The sequence below is a fragment of the Herpailurus yagouaroundi genome, unplaced genomic scaffold, assembly GCF_014898765.1.
Source record: "Herpailurus yagouaroundi ecotype Mexico unplaced genomic scaffold, PumYag 184, whole genome shotgun sequence".
NCBI classification, from domain to species: Eukaryota; Metazoa; Chordata; class Mammalia; order Carnivora; family Felidae; genus Herpailurus; species Herpailurus yagouaroundi.
In genome coordinates, this window is record NW_024412415.1 from 24,630,936 (window position 1) to 24,648,575 (window position 17,640).

At 44.7% G+C, this 17,640-nt stretch overlaps 1 protein-coding gene across 1 annotated transcript in view; it reads right to left on the minus strand.

Moving 5' to 3' along the window:
• The window catches only part of MYO1E (myosin IE), a 218,401-nt gene that overhangs the window by 51,407 nt on the left and 149,354 nt on the right, over nt 1-17,640 (minus strand). Inside the window, exons 17-18 of the mRNA XM_040492839.1 lie at nt 12,213-12,319; nt 4,729-4,827 (exon numbers count right to left, since the gene is read on the minus strand). Coding sequence (XP_040348773.1) covers nt 4,729-4,827; nt 12,213-12,319 — 206 coding nt within the window. The remainder of the gene's footprint in view (nt 1-4,728; nt 4,828-12,212; nt 12,320-17,640) is intronic.

Here is a 17,640-nt window from a genome sequence, read left to right on the forward strand (position 1 = left end):
GAGCCCGACGTGGGGCTCGAACTCACGTACCGTGAGATCGTGACCTGGCTGAAGTCGGACGCTTAACTGACTGTGCCACCCAGGCGCCCCAATTTTTTTTTTTTAAAGGAGAAGAAAGGTCTGACATGGTTGAATTACTCACGGAGGATCACAGGACAAGACAGACAGTGGCAGACTGTGGACATATTCTGCATGAACAGGATCTCAGACACACACCTGATGGAAAACAGCATTGTCTCTGGAAAAATATTCCCTGCCAAGGACATAGATGGCCTTCTAGCCCTTTTTGAGCATTTTTTCTTGAAAAACAAATTTCCTTCCAAACTTTATTTTTATTCCTCCCCTAGCATTCTCAAATCAAAAGACACAGGACATCAAAAGAGCCTGCTTTGTGTAAGACAGGGCTGCCCATTTGTCTCCTCTGAAAGGAAAAGACACAGCAGGAGAGCTAGAGGAGAGGCCTCCAAGGATAGAATCCCTTCAGTCAAAGTCCCTCAACGCAAAGGGCGTAACAGAGAGTCACTAAATGTTCACTCTGTGTCAGGCACAGAAGAAAGGACCAGGCACGGGGTCAAGAAGCTAGCATGGCACTTGACAGAGGTCCAGAAATTGTTACCAACAAGGTTATTTCACAGCTCATTGAAGGAGCTGCTGGAAACATGTAACACAGCCTGTCCAAGGTGGCTTAGACGTTCCTGTCAGGGGGCATGGACTCCTGCCCTCCCCAGTGTGGGTGCTCACAGCATTGCTTATGGAAGTTAAGTTTGATGGCTTGTCTGTTTTTAATGTTTATTTATTTTTGAGAGAGAGTGAGTGCAGAAGAATCCGAAGAGACACAGAATCCGAAGCAGGTTCTAGGCTCTGAGCTGTCAGCACAGGGCCCGACATGGGGCTTGAACTCATGAACTGTGAGATCATGACCTGAGCTGAAGTCAGACGCTTAACCAACTGAGCCACCTAGGCACCCCTGTCTGTTTTTTTTTATTATTGTTATTATTTTTAATGTTTACTTATTTTTTTGAGAGAGACAGGGCACAAGCAGGGGAGAGGCAGAGAGAAACACAGTACCCAAAGCAGGCTTCAGGCTCTGAGCTGTCAGCACAGAACCCAACACAGGGCTGGAACCCACGACCTGAGCTGAAGTCGGATGCCTAACTGACTGAGCTATGCAGGCACCCCTGTTTTTTAAAATAATATGGAAGGAAAGAGGTTTTTTAGAATTGGTTTCTTAAAAACAAAAACAAAAAACACCAGTAACAACAAAACCCCACAAAAAACCATGGTTAACTTTTTAAAAATAGCTGATTAGTTTTCAATAGTGATATCAATTGGGGAGAATTTACAGGTATCAAATCAAGGGTTTTTAAATACAGGAAAAAATATTGAAGGAGGATAAAAATATGAATGTTTTGGCATTGTCGAGGGCAAGTCTCTCTGAATTAGGGAAAGATGGAGGAAATACTTTTCATTCACTATTTTCTGTATTTAATTTTTCTCATTAAGAAAAAGGACATTTTCAAAGATATACAGTTCGGCAAAAAAAATTTAATGATTAGTTAAGCCATGGTTCTCATCTGGCTTTGTGCCTCCCTGGGGACATTAACAATGTCTGGATACACTTTTGGTTGTCACAACTTGGGGGAATAGAGGGTAGTGGGTGGAGGCCAAGGAATTGCTAAGCATCCCACAACGAAGACTCATCCAACCCAAAATGTCAATAGCTGAGGTTGAGAAACCCCACTCTAGCTAGTGCTATTGATTTGTTTAAAGGAGAGAGAAGTCGTTCATAATTAATATCTCAGCTGTTCGTCAGCACAAGTTGCTGCTCTAATCATGCAAGAACTTGACAGATGTATCTTCTCCACTTCCTGAATACTTCTTTTTATACAGTTCTGCTTTCGCTATAGGTGTAGTGGCCCCTTTAATCAATTCAGAGAGCAGCAAGGGTGAAGTTTAGTCCTAGTCCAGTCTGCCTTCAAAATTATCAGGAATCTCAACTGTGTGGAGACAGAGTCAATGGGACTTTATTACATGGGATAATCCACCCTTTTGTTAAGCCTCTCTTGACCTTCCCCATCAGTGACCTTTCACAGATGAGGACCCATGCTGGTGACCAGTAGGCTAGCCATTCCAATCTCAGGACACAAGAAACCAGAACAGTCCCATGGAAAACACTCCTTTATTACAAGTACTGTGTTTCCAAGACCGTAATGAAGCTCTTACTCAGCCTGCTCCTTCTTGCTACACAAAATTTGAATTAAAAAAAAAAAATTCTTAAATCCTTTTCCTGTATCTATACCAGGAAGACATAGTTATTTTCTGATTAAAAACTAAATATGGCTTCTTTCTTTCTTTCTTTCTTTCTTTCTTTCTTTCTTTCTTTCCTTTCTTTCCTTTCTTTCTCTTTCTTTCTTTCTTTCTCTTTCTTAATTTTATTATGTTTCTTTATTTTTGAGAGGCAGAGAGAGACAGAGCATGAGCAGTAGAGGGGCAGAGAGAGAGAGGGAGACATAGAATCTGAAGCAGGTTCCAGGCTCTGAGCTGTCAGCACAGAGCCCGACACGGGGCTCGAACTCACAAACCGTGAGATCATGACCTGAGCGAAAGTCTGATGCTTTACGGACTGAGCCACCCAGGCGTCCTGAGTCTTCCTTCTTTCTTCAAGGAAAGTAAATAGAAGTAGAAAATACAGCGGGGCCCCATTAATGTAGAATCGTTAGAGAAGTTAAAATCACGTAATATTTTAAAGACACTAAATTCTACCTTTTTCAAAAACAAATAACACAAAATAAGAGCAATTTAAGTACAGGTCCTGCCAAATACACTTTATTGGAAATGTGAAAATCAGTTTTTTATACATGGGCTATACAAAAATTTTGAGGTTAAGTACTTCGACCTTATTTTCTTTCTGTTAAATGTTTATTTATTTTGAGAGAGAGAGAGAGAACGAACGAGCAGGGGAGGCACAGAGAGAGACGGAGAGAGAGAATCCCAAGCAGGCTCTGAGCTATCAGTACAGAGCCCAGTATGGGGCTGGATCCCATGACCCGGGGATCATGACCTGAGCCAAAATCAAGAGTTGGACATTCAACTGACTGAGCCACCCAGGTGCCCCTTTAAGCTTATTTTCTTTTTTTTTTTTTTCAATGTTTATTTATTTTTGGGACAGAGAGAGACAGAGCATGAACGGGCGAGGGGCAGAGAGAGAGGGAGACACAGAATCGGAAACAGGCTCCAGGCTCTGAGCCATCAGCCCAGAGCCCGACGCGGGGCTCGAACTCACGGACCGCGAGATCGTGACCTGGCTGAAGTCGGACGCTTAACCGACTGCGCCACCCAGGCGCCCCTAAGCTTATTTTCTTAAATAGGTTAAATGTTTTCCTGAAATCATCTTCATACTATTAATTTGGTCAGTCAAGTTAAACCTCAGCCCTTCCGTGTCAAAATTATCTTGAATTCTTGCACTTCTGTGTTACACTCAACAGACCAAATACTTGTGGCTGCTGACTTATTCCACAATAAACAATGGTAAAAAGAATTCTGTTACAACTTAATAAAAAAGGACAAATAGCTTAGTTTAAAAAAGGGCAAAGGAGCTCAAAAGACATTTATCTAGTGACCAAAAAGCACAAGAAATATGCTTAACGTCATTTCCCATTAGGGAAATGAAAATCCAAACCACAAGATGCCACTTCATACTCCCTAGGATGGCTATAATCAAAGTCAGATACTAACAAATGCTGGCAGGGATACAGGTGGAGTGGAATCCTTAAACACTGCTGGTGGGGATGTAAAATGGTACAGCCACTTTGGAAGCCAATCTCACAATTCATCAAAACAGTTACAGAGTTGCCATGGAACCCAGTAATTCAAATTTTTTTTTAATGTTTATTTATTTTTGAAAGAGAGAGGCAGAGTGTGAGTGGGGGAGGGACAGAGAGGGAGGGAGACACAGAATCCAAAGCAGGCTCCAGGCTCTGAGCTGTCAGCACGGAGCCTGACGCGGGGCTTGAACTCACGAACCTCAAGATCGTGACCTGAGCCGAAGTCCAATGCCCAACTAACTGAGGCTCCCAGGCATGCCCCCCGCACCCGACCAGTAATTCTATTTTTAGGTAAGCATGCAAGAGAAATAAAACCATACGTCTATGCAAAAACGTGTACATGAACATTAACAGTAGCATTATTTGTCATTCACAATAGCCAAAAAGTGAAGACAACTGATGCCTATTAGCTGACGGATGAACAGGTTAAATGTAATACACTGCGATATTGGTGCAAGGGAATATTACTGGGTGGTGAGTCGGAGAGAAGTGCTGATACTGCAGCATGGATGACCCATACAAATGTTATGCTAACTGAAAGAAGCCAGACACAAAGGACACATGTTGTGTGAGTCTACATCTACACAATGCCCAGAATAGGCAATATTTTGGAAGTCTTTTTATCTGAAAGAAGCGTGGGCCCAGGGCAGGAGGTGAGGGGAGAAGTGGGCCCCGCGCGCCGCGGGTGGTGGCTAGGGAACTCGGGTTACTTTTTGGGATAATGAAAGTGTTCTCAAATGAATTGCAGTGATGGATTCACAACTCTAGAAAACCATTAAAAGCCACTGAATTGTATACTTTAAATGAGTAAATTATACGTAAGTGAATTGTATCTCAATAAACCTGTTTAAAGCAAAAAAAAAAAAAAAAAAAAAAAAAAAAATTCCAGTCACCAGTTTCTTACCTCTGTAGGAATTTTTGGAAGATGCGCCGATAGGCATAACCAGCTCTTCTCACTCGGATGTTTTCTTTCAGACCCAGGTATTCTACTTGATGCTTCACTCTGTAAAGAAGAAAAAGGAGTTGAGACATTACTGGATAATTCTTTCACTTCACTCTCCTAGCCACTATCCCCTCAAACCCCCAATCACAAGCAACAGGGAAACACTGAAAAGATTAGAATTTAAGAGCTGCTTTTAATGAAAACAGACCAGATGGGATGCTGCCCAATTCATGAATAATTGAATAAAGTCAATTTGATCTTCATATTTACTCAGTTGAATTTTGTTACACACACAAAAAAAGACGGTAATTTATAGGGTTCAGAGTCTGAGCTGATCACCAGGTTATGTAATATTAACTTAAAAAATATTTTAGGGGCACCTGATTGGCTCAATTGGTTCAGCCTCTGACTCACGACTTCAGCTCAGGTCATGAGCTCGCAGTGGTGAGATCAAGCTCCACGTCGGGCTCTGTGCTGCTTGGAGCCAGCATGGGATTCTCTCATTCCAACCCCCCCCCCTCTCTGCCCCTCTCCCACATATGTGTGGTCTCTCTCTCTCTCTCTCTCTCTCTCAAAATAAATAAACTTCTCCATACTCAGCATTGAGCCCAACACGGGGTTTGATCTCACAACCACAGGATCATGACCTCAGCCACAATCAAGAGTCGGACACTCAACCACCTGAGCCACCCAGGTGCCTCTCAAGGATACAACTTTTAACTTTGTAATTAAATGACGGTAGAGCTATTTTTGTTTTCAACCTTAACTTAATAGTAACTCTACACCTAGTGAGATTATACTTCCAAAGCTTTTCAGATACAGTGTAAGAAAGGGCATGCAAAATGATGAATTTGAAATGCCCAAATTAAAAACGTTCTAATAACCATTGAAATTACAGTTTTAGTTGTTTATAACTGTCAGCATGTTTTGGACAATGGATGCAGGCACTACTAGATTAATGTTCCCACATGGGATTTTCTTATCAGAGAAAACGCCCCATACCCCACACCTTGGGGATTCTAGTTTAGTAGCCTGGGAGGTCTGGGGTGGTGCACAGACCTGTCAACTGTGAGAACTCGCCCGTTCCTGAGAAGCACGGTGTCCCGGGAGCCGAGTGGCCGATCCTGGACACTAGCTTCTGATCGCCCCTCGTGGAGGGAAACGGGGCCTTCGATGCAGAGGTTATGTGGACTGGTTGAATACAGACACTTGGAAACACGGTATTTGAGGGAAACAAGGAATAAAAAGGACGCTTCCTCTCTCTGTTGAGGACATGGTGTCAGCATTGTGCTGTGGCAGGGAGGCAGCTCCCGTTCTCCCCACTGAGCACATTTGGGGTCATCTGCACTAATGATGGCTCCTGCTCCCGGAGAACGGCCCCTGGTCAACTGCTGCCCTGGGAAGACAATTAGCAGCAGCCTCCCTACCACTTCATGTAGGTGCCCGACAGCTGTCTCTCCAGCAGGGCTCTCACGAAAGCCACATTTCCAACCAGGATGCACGCTTGCGGATACTGTCATGTGTCAGTCTGCACGGTGCACTGCAAGGTGTTAGCGAACAAGAAAAGGCCATTGCCATGGTTCCTGCAGAAGACCTTGCAGGCAGCACAGTGGTTCACAGCCGGCTTCCGGAGCTGGGTTCCTGGTATGCCCCTGGCTCTGCCACTACCTCACCTCTCTATGCGTCACTCTCCACTCCTATTAAGTGAGGATGCTGATGTGAGTTCTTTCTTCCTAGTTGGGTATATTCCACGTACAGCACTCAGCTGGCTCCTGGCATGCATGACATAAAGCTGCTATTATCCTAATATACACACAGGTGCAATAAGTAAACCAGGACAGCAGACTAGACAAAGAGGTGGATTTTTCATAGTGAGGAGATTCTCAGAAGGTGACGTGTCACTGGGTCTGGAAGGATGAGTTGAACTCACCTGGTGCAGAGGAGGGAAAGGCAGGGGGCACAGTGGAAGCGAAGGCACAACGATGGGAAAGTCTGTGGCATGGGTGGGTGAGGAGCAGGTGGAAAACTAAGCTGGAAGTGGGGATACAGTCTTGACTGCCCTGGAAGGGATGTATGAGAAAAGCCTCAAGTCCCAGTGTTCCTACTTGAACCAGAACCCAGAAATGTCAACTCCTTCAAGATAATTACTTTTTTTAAAAAAATTTTTTAATGTTTATTTTTGAGAGACACAAAGAGACAGAGCCCAAGTGGTGGAGGGGCAGAAAGAGAGGGAGACACAGAATCTGAAGCAAACTCCAGGCTCTGAGCTGTCAGCACAGAGCCCGATGCAGGGGCTCAAACCCACCAACCATGAGATCATGACCTGAGCCAAAGTCAAATGCTTAACCAAATGACCCACGCTGGCACCCCAAGATTAATACTTTTTAAAACAACCTTTATAGGGGCACCTGGGTGGCTCAGTGGGTTAAGAGTCCAACTCTTGGTTTCAGATCAGGTCATCATCTCACAGATCGTGGGTTCGAGCCTCATGTCAGCTCTATGCTGGTTAGAGCTCTATGCTCTAGGCTGGTTAACTAAGGGAGTAGAAATAATGAATGTTCCTTTCTCATATCCTCCGAATCCAAAACTCACCATTAGCCTTTTCTCTATTAAGAACAATACACATGAGGGTGTCAGTTAGAGGTACGTGCTCATTTTAAGTGTTTTTCATATATATTGGCTTCGTCCCAAGCTTTGGGGGCAAGGGAATGTATCACCCATTGATTCAAGTAGAAATGTTCAGTTTCCACAACTGAAAAAATATGCCTCATGTTAAAAAACTGGTTTCATTCACTGTAACTTCCATCACCAGGAAATTTCCTTATGGGAATTTTCTCCAATAGGACAATCTGGTTAGCAAATTCTGTACTGATTTCTGTAATCAAAGGACCCAAGGTGATTTTCTTCGTGTCCCTGCAGCGCTGTGACCTCTTCAGTGAACACCAGCCAGGCTGCCAATGCCCAGTCATGCCATTTCCCTGGGTCACGCCATTCTGCCCCTTGGGGTAAGTTCTTCACAACTTTCCTTGGCCATTAACGCAAGTAGGTCAAGGCCTGAGAGCCCTGCTGGAGCAGCCATTCCGAACCCAGGGCAGGCAACTTCGCCGGAGCCAAACAAAAACACATTTTCAACAGGAAAAGAAAAATAAACCACACCCCATAAACTTGTGGAATGAGTAACCCTGTCCACCGAGAACTTCAATTGACCGTGTAATCCTGCCAACGAAGCACACTGCCTTTCCTGGCCCTTGACTCTCCACACTCAGAAGCGAAACCATCTGTCACACAATAAACCTGAAACAGGATCGGGGGCACGGGGACGCAGCTCAGGAAGCTATCCTACTGGAAATACGAATCAACACCGGACCAACACATACCTTAGGCTTCTTGACGCCTGTTTACACGGATGTATGTTCTGAAGTTCCTTAGTTCAATACAAATAAATGACGGGATTAAGAAAAATTAAAAAAAAAACAAAACCGAAAACATCACTGTAGGGGATTCTACGAGGATTTACCGAATAAATGTATTGCTATTCTCAACTTCTCCATTTTCTGATATTTCTATGACTCAGTTTGGATTTTATGAGAAAGAAGCATCAGGGACGTGAAACTTTCAACCAGTAGCTACTGCAAAATTTCTACGTTAGAGGGACTTTGAGCAGAGAGAGATCTCCACGGGGTAAGGGAGAGTGGGCTGGGAGGGGCTGTATTTGTAGGGGGAGCAAGATGTTTTCATTTAAGATAATGTTTATTGGAAAGGGCTGGGGAAGGGAAGCTGGATGGGATACGGAGTAGGGGGAAGGGTGGGCTAAAGCTCCCCTCAGCCTCACCTCTGCTTCCAAGACTCCTGTAATCTATTTCTGAGGTAGCCTATGTCATCACCCTTCTAGTGTGTGTGCATACACGTGCAAGATGTGATGCAGTGTGTACTTGTGTGAACACATGAGGGGGGAGTGTGGGAGTGATGTGGAGACAGGCAGAGGCAGGCTGACAGAAGTGGGGCCAGGTCTGGGAGAGTTCATTCGGCGGGACTGAAGGAGATCCCGTTCTGAATGGACCCTCTTAGTTTATTTATTTATTATTTTTATTTATTTATTTTTTCAGTATATGAAATTTATTGTCAAATTAGTTTCCATACAACACCTAGTGCTCATCCCAAAAGGTGCCCTCCTCAATGCCCATCACCCACCCTCCCCTCCTTCCCACCCCCCATCAACCCTCAGTTTGTTTTCAGCTTTTAAGAGTCTCTTATGCTTTGGCTCTCTCCCACTCTAACCTCTTTTTTTTTTCCTTCCCCTCCCTCATGGGCTTCTGTTAAGTTTCTCAGGATCCACATAAGAGTGAAACCATATGTATCTGTCTTTCTCTGTATGGCTTATTTCACTTAGCATCACACTCTCCAGTTCGATCCACGTTGCTACAAAGGGCCATATTTCATTCTTTCTCATTGCCACGTAGTACTCCATTGTGTATATAAACCACAATTTCTTTATCCATTCATCAGTTGATGGACATTTAGCTCTTTCCATAATTTGGCTGTTGCTCAAAGTGCTGCTATAAACATTGGGGTACAAGTGCCCCTATGCATCAGCACTCCTGTATCCCTTGGGTAAATTCCTAGCAGTGCTACTGCTGGGACCCTCTTAGTTTAATGAGGAAGAAATGGAGGACTGAGGAGATGAAGTGTCTTATTGAAACTACTTAGTGGCAGGCCAGCACCACAAGACAGTTCTTCCAGATCCAGTCCAGCCCGTTGCCCTAGATCAGCTGTTCTCAAAGTATGAGGTCCAGACCATCAGCACTGGCATCACCTGGGAGCTTCTTAAAAATGCACATTCTGGGGCGCCTGGGTGGCGCAGTCGGTTAAGCGTCCGACTTCAGCCAGGTCACGATCTCGCGGTCCGTGAGTTCGAGCCCCGCGTCAGGCTCTGGGCTGATGGCTTGGAGCCTGGAGCCTGTTTCTGATTCTGTGTCTCCCTCTCTCTCTGCCCCTCCCCCGTTCATGCTCTGTCTCTCTCTGTCCCAAAAATAAAAAATAAAAAACGTTGAAAAAAAAAAATGCACATTCTTGGACCCGACCCAGACCCACTGAATCTCTGGAAGCAGGGCCCAGCAATCTGAGTTTTAACAAGCCCCCTAAGGGATACTTTGGTGCATCCATAAGCTTGAGAACTAGTGTAGGAAGGCAAAAACAAAACAAAACAAAACAAAAAAAAAACCAAAAAAACAAAACCAAAAAAACAAAAAACAAAAACAAAAACAACAAGAAAAGACATTTTCTATCTTTGGGGGGAAGGGGTGATGCTGCTGCTGCTCTCTTAGCCTCAATGGAGAAACTGAGTGATGTGTTTCAGAAAAGCAGAAGGCAAATTAAGTACTTCAAGGCGAAGGGGATGGTCAGGTCCACCCTTTCAAAGGAGCTCACTGCAGTGGAAGAGAAGATCCCAGGGAAACCTGGTAACTGCCAGGAACAACCACACAGCCACCAAATGGGTAAATCACAAGAATAATTCCCAGGGCAGATTAGAGACGCTGGATCAGGGTCCAACTGATCTGGAGAAAGACTGTAGGACTTGCTAATACAAGAGTCACCTGAGACCAGACTCATCACCCAGGGGGAGTGAGCCCTCATTGGAGCCTTGGAATAGCTACCTGATAGTGTTTAAGAGGAATCTCTGCTGGCAATTCAATAGAATTGACACTTTAGGAATGTGCACCTGTTTCGCCTATTTTTTTTTTCAATTTTCTTTTGAGAGAGAGAGAGAGAGAGAGAGAGAGAGGATGTGTGAGCAGAGGAGAGGAGCAAAGAGAATCTTTTTTTTTTTTTTAATTTTTTTAAAGTTTATTTATTCTGAGAGAGAGAGACAGAGACTATGAGCAGGGTAGGGGCAGAGAGAGAGGGAGAGAGAATTCCAAGCAGGGTCCACGCTATCAGCACAGAGCCCAATGTGGGGCTTGAACCCATGAACCATGAGATCATGACCTGAGCCGAAATCAAGAGCTGGACGCTTAACCTACTGAGCCACCGAGGCACCCTGAGAGACAGAGTCTTAAGCAGACTCCATGCTCAGCACAAAGCTCAGTGTGGGGCTCAATCCCATGACCGTGAGATCATGACCTGAGCCGAAATCAAGAGTCGGTCACTCAACCGACTGAGCCACCCAGGTGCCCAGGAACATGCATCTATTGACGAGAGGACTCAGAATATTGTAGACTGACAAGATGGTAGGCTGCTATGTCCTGTAGCATCAAGAGGTGAGAAAACAGACTCAAGCTGCACATGCAGTGGGAAAATACAAAAGGACCAGAAGACACTGATTGCTGGATCCTGGGCATTTTCCTCATCACTAATTTTTTTCCCCTCTTGTAATGGATCAAGTCTCAGCTGCCTGAATGCTCAGAAAGGATCCTGCTGGCAGGACAGGAATGGACCTACACATATCTCTCAGGGGAGGTGGCTGGCGGCCATGACTTTCCCTCCTGGTCTTGCCATTGTGGAGTTTAACCTCGATAAGTCACTTGATACCTAAGTTTATTTAGTTTTTGCCAAGAGAGAAAAGACAAAAGATAGTAATTCTGCACGCTCCTGTCTAGGGACCAGACTGGTGACAATTGTGGGCTCCTCCCTCCGGTCCAGTCATCATAATGCCTTGCCTGGGGCCCTGCTCCCCTTGTGCCCATGGACGGTGCCTCTTAGGAACATGCATCTGGATCCTCCAGCTGGATAAAATTGTATTTTCTGGTCATCCTTAACATTTGCCTACTCAACACCCCCATTTCATCCTGCACAGGCCACATCCCTAAACTCCAGCTGCGGGAGGAACGGTGACCCAGGATTCCTCAGGAGTCAGAGAGGGGAGGGCTCACTGCCTGCTATACACCACGTGTCTCCCTGTGGCTTGTTCCCTCCCAGACGCAGTCACTCTGCTCACGAACACAGTCCTCAGAGGCAGGTACTGAACCTAGAGCATGCCCCCCAAGACCCCAGAAAATGACAGATTGCTTTCCACCAGCTCTTCAGACCTTCACTCGTAACCCTGAGTGAGCATTCCAGGCCACATCCTGTGGGTACTGATGAGGAGCTGAGTGCACTAAGAATGTCTACACGGGGCCTCACACTAATTTTAAAACCATCCTGACTCTGCGGTCTTAAGGTTTTTTTGTTTTCTTTCCATCTGTCTCCAGACTAGCCAAGTTCAACATTGTAAAATGCTAACTCTGGACTGAATGGCACAGCTAACATTTTAGGAGAAGACAAGAGGGGAGGGGGGAGGGAAGCTTCATTCCTCATGAAAAAGTTAAGACACAAAGACATGAAACACACCCGAGAACAATTTAAACTGCTTCTGCCCTTGGCATAGGGTGGCCCTTTTGAGCAGCGGGAACATGTACCAGGGCCCACCCCCGCCGGCCTCAACTTCCCCGTCTGCCATCTTGACAAACCTGCTTTCTTCCCAGTCTCTGGGCTTCTTGGTTTCGTTTGGTTTTATGCAGCGGATGTAGTGAGGTGTGCACTTCATCAGGGTGCTCACGAGGTCATTGGCTTGTTTCTAGAAAGGAAGAATCACATCAGGTGGAAACACGGAACTTTTTCTCAAGCAGACCAACTTTCCAAAGAGATCTGTGAAACTCTAGCGCAGACATTTATAGCTAGAAATTAATCTTCAGGACTTGCTCGTTAGGCTTCCCTCTGCTCGACTATACTCTCTTAAGGCTCTACTGACTTTTATGATGATTCTAACATCCGCAAATGGGTTGGAAGTTAGATTTTTGAAAACAATCAGGTCTTCTCAGTATAGTTAATAAAATAAAACAAAAAAACCAAAACCAATACATCTTCGCATGCAATTCTTTTCATGAGGAACAAGGAAGCATGCCAGTTATTAGCAAATTAAGCTGATAGAGGGCCTTCGCAAACACATTGTTCTCCTAGCCTTTTTTGGTGCTCGAGTGGGGTGGGGAGGAGAAATTATTTGCAAGATTAAAGCATTAGAGGCCCCTGTACTCTCTTTCCAGGCAATTCAACCAATGTGGAGTCACCTTATTAAAATGATGGAAATGAATAAAGAGTGAGAGATAGATAAGCTCAGAATTTATAAATTGTTTCTTTTTTAAAAAAGATTATTTATTTATTTTGAGAGAGAGCATGAGCGGGGAAGAGACAGAGAGATAGGGAGAGAGAGAATCCCAAGCAGGCTCTATGCTGTGACCATGGAGCCTGACGCGGGGCTTGAAGCCACGAACAGTGAGATCATGACCTGAGCAGAAACCAAGAGTCAGTCGCTTAACCGGCTGAGCCACCCAGGTGTCCCTTATACATCTTTCCATATGCCACTTCGCTCACCTGCTTCCTCAGCATGTCCTTTTATAAACCTGCAGCATCTGAGCCATATTGGTGTGCCATATAACCTACTCCTTCACAAAATATCCAATATGAAATCTTCTCTCACTACCTGTGCACTGGGTACGCAAAAGGAAACTGGGCTCAAGCAGAGAAAGCCACACAAAGAAAGCTGCAATTGCTTATGATGTGCTTAAAATTATGAGTATCTCAAACTTGGAGGAAACAGGAGCAGGGCCCACATCAGCATTCCCAACACCACACAGCTGTGCACTCGTGGGGCCCAGGATGGGGTCCACGCAAACCCTTCTTCTCATCAAATCAGTGTGAAGAGAGAAAACCTCTAAAGGAAAATAGAGAGAAGGGATCTCTAAAGCCAGAAAACCATTACAAAGTCAGCAGAAGAGATCTGCCTCCAGTAGGCAACTCTCTCTCAATTAGGGCTTTTCTGTTTTCATGGGTTTGGGAAATCTGAAACCCTTGAGAAAGATGCTTGAGTATATTCAAAGCAAGATGTGCACTAGTGAATTATGTGCTCTGTTTAGACGTGCCGAATATAGCATTTTTTTGCAATGCTTAGAACAAAGCTGCAGAGGTTGTATGGCCAAAGCAAAGCCCGACAATGAAAAAGTAAATTGACTCGTCTCTCCCGTTTCGATGGAGATTGTATTTCAGAACAAACCTGATGATCTTTGCAACACATGAGGTGCAGCTGGGCAGGGCGTGCTTATAACAAAGCTTTAAGTCTCCAAACTTGTAATTTTTATTTTTTCTATTTTAATTTTATTAAAACGTTTTAATTTCCAAGAATAACTTGGAAGACCTTTCGTCCTAAGCATTTCACAACATACCTTCTTTTCACCTTAGCGTGAGAACATACAGGGGCAAGTGCGATTTATGTTACCTGCCCCTTGACTTAGTTCTCTCTAGCTCAAAGTAGTAGTGGGGTTAACATTTACTGAATATGCACCAGGGGCTAGACATATGGATCCTCTCATTTGTGCCTCAGGATTCTAAGAGATAGCTACTATTCTTATTATTCTTCCCATTTTTAAGACAAGAAAGCCAGACCATAAAGAAAGTATTGCTCCAGATGGCACAAATTATAACAGAGTTGAGGCTTGAACCCAAATGTGCATACCACCAAGTCTTTTCCTTAACCACAATGCTCCCCTGCCTTCCTAAGCAAGATAGGAGATCTTTTGGTGTGATGTAGAAGGAATGAAGAGAATGAGCTGAGAGTAGATAAAGTCCTTAGGTTGTGGGATAATTCATTTCGGCAAATAGGACTACACCTTACCCATCAAAACTATCCTGAATTTAGTTATGGAGTCAACTTTAGATGTCTCCTGAGCTGGTTGGGAAGCAGCAACCAGACTTACCCTGACTCTGGACAAGAACAGTCCATGAGTTAGGACAGAAGGCGACCAAAGGCACTTACTTGCCCAACAGAAGCATAAATCAAAACATGCAGACGGGGCAGTGAGGAAAGGCTCAGGGTGAGGCTCCTCCTTTTATCCTCAACACAGATTACTAGCAAGCTCCAGGTGGGGTCTTGCCTCTACTATTTGCAAGCTTTATGACAAATCACTACGTTTCTCTGGGCCTCAGTTTCTCCATCTGTAAACGAAGAGGACTGAACTAGAAGACCTCTAACATCTTAACCTAAAGGTTGGAGAAAATGTTAAAAGTCAAGCAGTCCAGTCCCTGCACGGTGCTTTCATCTCCTGCCGTATCCACTCCTCAGAGTCTCCGCTTTCACTTGGATGAAGCCGCAATCCCGTCCACTTTGCCAGCGCTGAGCTCGGTGCCATTTGCCAACAGCACTGGTCTTTGGCTCTAATTTCAAAACTGGTCCCTTCCAGCCACAACAATGCAGAATTTAGTGAAGCCTCAAAATCAAAAAGCACTATTACATATAGAATACTATTACTTATAAACAAGAGAACAGTTCTCACCAAATGAATATTCATTAGTTAGATCCTACAGATTGGTTTGAAATTTTAAAGTATTAGAAAATAATAAAATACCCAACACAAAAACTACCTTGAACATAAACTTAATTTTGCTTCCAAGGAATTTTAGATCTCTTTTTTTTAATGTTTATCATTTTTGAGAGAGAGCGAGAGACAGAGAGCAAGCAGGGGAGGAGCGAGAGAGAGACACACACACACAGAACCCGAAGCAGGCTCCAGGCTCTGAGCGGTCAGCACAGAGCCCGACACGGGGCTTGAACTCACAGACTGCGAGATCATGACCTGAGCTGAAGTCGGACGCTTCACCGACTGAGCCACCCAGGCACCCATAGATCTCTTCAAATGTGTGCACTTTAGGGATATCATGAAGATGATACTGAATGTCTACAAAATGCTGTGGATGTGGAAGGTGTAAGAGATTGGCCATGGCTATGCAGTTCGAAGAGGTGTTTTAGAGGGGATTACAAAGCAGGGAGAATTTTACTCCTACGTGGAGGTAGGACAGGAACATCAGACAGAGACATGGACAACATAATCCACAAAGCAGAGTAGCACTTGGGGTGAGGACATGGACAGTGTTATCATCTTACTTAAGCTGGCTGACTTGAGATGGACCTCCCCAGACAATAGCAATCTTTGCAGTCCTTGCAATCCTGAATACTTTGAGTATACCCAGAAGGTGGCAATTTTGAGCATTCAACGAGACCAGAATATGAAGCCAAGTCCTCCAAGGAGGAGAAAAATGCCCCTACCTCCACCCTCTGTTTTTTAGGGAATAAGCTCAACTGAGAGTCCAGACCACTTGGAAGTGAGTCATTGTAACCTTGATGATCTGGGCCCCTTGGATCTGAATGTGACAGTCTTGTGACTAGATTTTCCAGCCCAGAGCTAATCCTTATCCAGGACCTTGAAGTGAAGGCATGAGTCAGAAGCTTCACACAGACATTGCTAGCTGGGGCCTCATAAGAATGGCATCTGCTCTCTGCCTTCCATTCTCTGCTCCAGTGAACTCAATGCAGAGATCGTCCAGGGCTACTAAATGTCTCTGGTACTTTGAACATGACTGTCCCTAGTCTGGGAAGACTCTATCCTTTAGTTCAAAACCCAGCTTGCACCTGACATCCTTCTCTACACCGGAAGTCTTCTCTTGACTAGAATCTTCTCATTATGCTGTGAGGTTTTAAAAATCATTTCCTTTATTCCAGGCAGTGTTCTTGCCCTCAGGGGCTGGGGAGGCAGGCTTCCATACAAGAAACACTCAGGAAAGAAAGCCAACGACCAGAACTGACAACAACCATCGTTTCCATCAGGCTGGGGTTGTTGAGGGCACTGTGAGAAGGATGAGCAGGATTTGGATACGCAGAGCCAGGGAGGAGGCATAAACAGGCACATCTAGGAGTTCACTAAGAATGAAGCAGAGATGAATAAGCACGGGGCATAAGGAGGGCACTGAAGGAGCAGTGTAGCCGATCAGATACATTTTGTGCTTATGATGTTTCAGGTAGTGTACTAAATGCCTTAGACAGATTACTGAATTTAATATCACAGCCCCACCTTGACATAGGTACAAAGATCCCCATCTTACAGATAAAGCAAGTGATGCACTGAGAGTTTAGGTAATTTGCTGGCAAACACAAGCTAGTAAAAGCCAGAGCTGGGATTTCAACACAGGCAATGGACCCCCCCCCAGAGCCCTGCTGTTCATCATTTGATGATCCTATTGATTATAAAACTGTGGTGGTATTTAACTGATACTTAAAAAAAAATTTTTTTTAATGTTTATTTATTATTGACAGACAGGGAGAGACAGAGCATGAGTATGGGAGGGGCAGAGAGAGGAGGAGACACAGAATCCGAAGCAGGCTCCAGGCTCTGAGCTGTCAGCAGAGAGCCCGATATGGGGCTCGAACCCACAAACCGCGAGATCATGACCTGAGCTGAAGTCGGACACTTAACCGACTGAGCCACCCGGGCGCCGCTAACTGATTTTTAAAAAAATAGTTTAGTGACTTTCTCAAAGAATGACATGATTAAGTGTGTTTGACACAACCTTTAAATTCAGAGTGTAATTAGGGACAATGAATTTCATCATACAAAGGCTCAGATGATACAGTGTACTCTCCACAGGGGCTCCCCCAAAACACCTTAAGAACTCCTGATGTTAAGACACCATGGGGTCAGATGTGCCTGTAATTTGCAGAAGGAGGGGCCTGCAAGATCCACTGAGGGCATAAGTTGCCCCCGTAACACCCAGCAGAATTTCAGGTATGTGAAGTTCCATAATTGGCAAGTATTGGGGTCCAGTCTGGAAAACAGTCATCGAAATACAGAATTTAGGGGGCGCCTGGGTGGCTCAGTCAGTTAAGTGTCTGACTTTGCTCAGGTCATGACCTTGCAGCCTGGCCCATGAGTTTGAGCCCTACTCTGGGCTCTGTGCTGAAAGCTCAGAACCTGGAACCTGATTCGGATTCTATGCTTCCTGTGTCTCTGCCCCTCTCCTGCTCAGGCTCTGTCTCTCTCTCAAGAATAAATAAACATTAAAAAAAATTTTTTT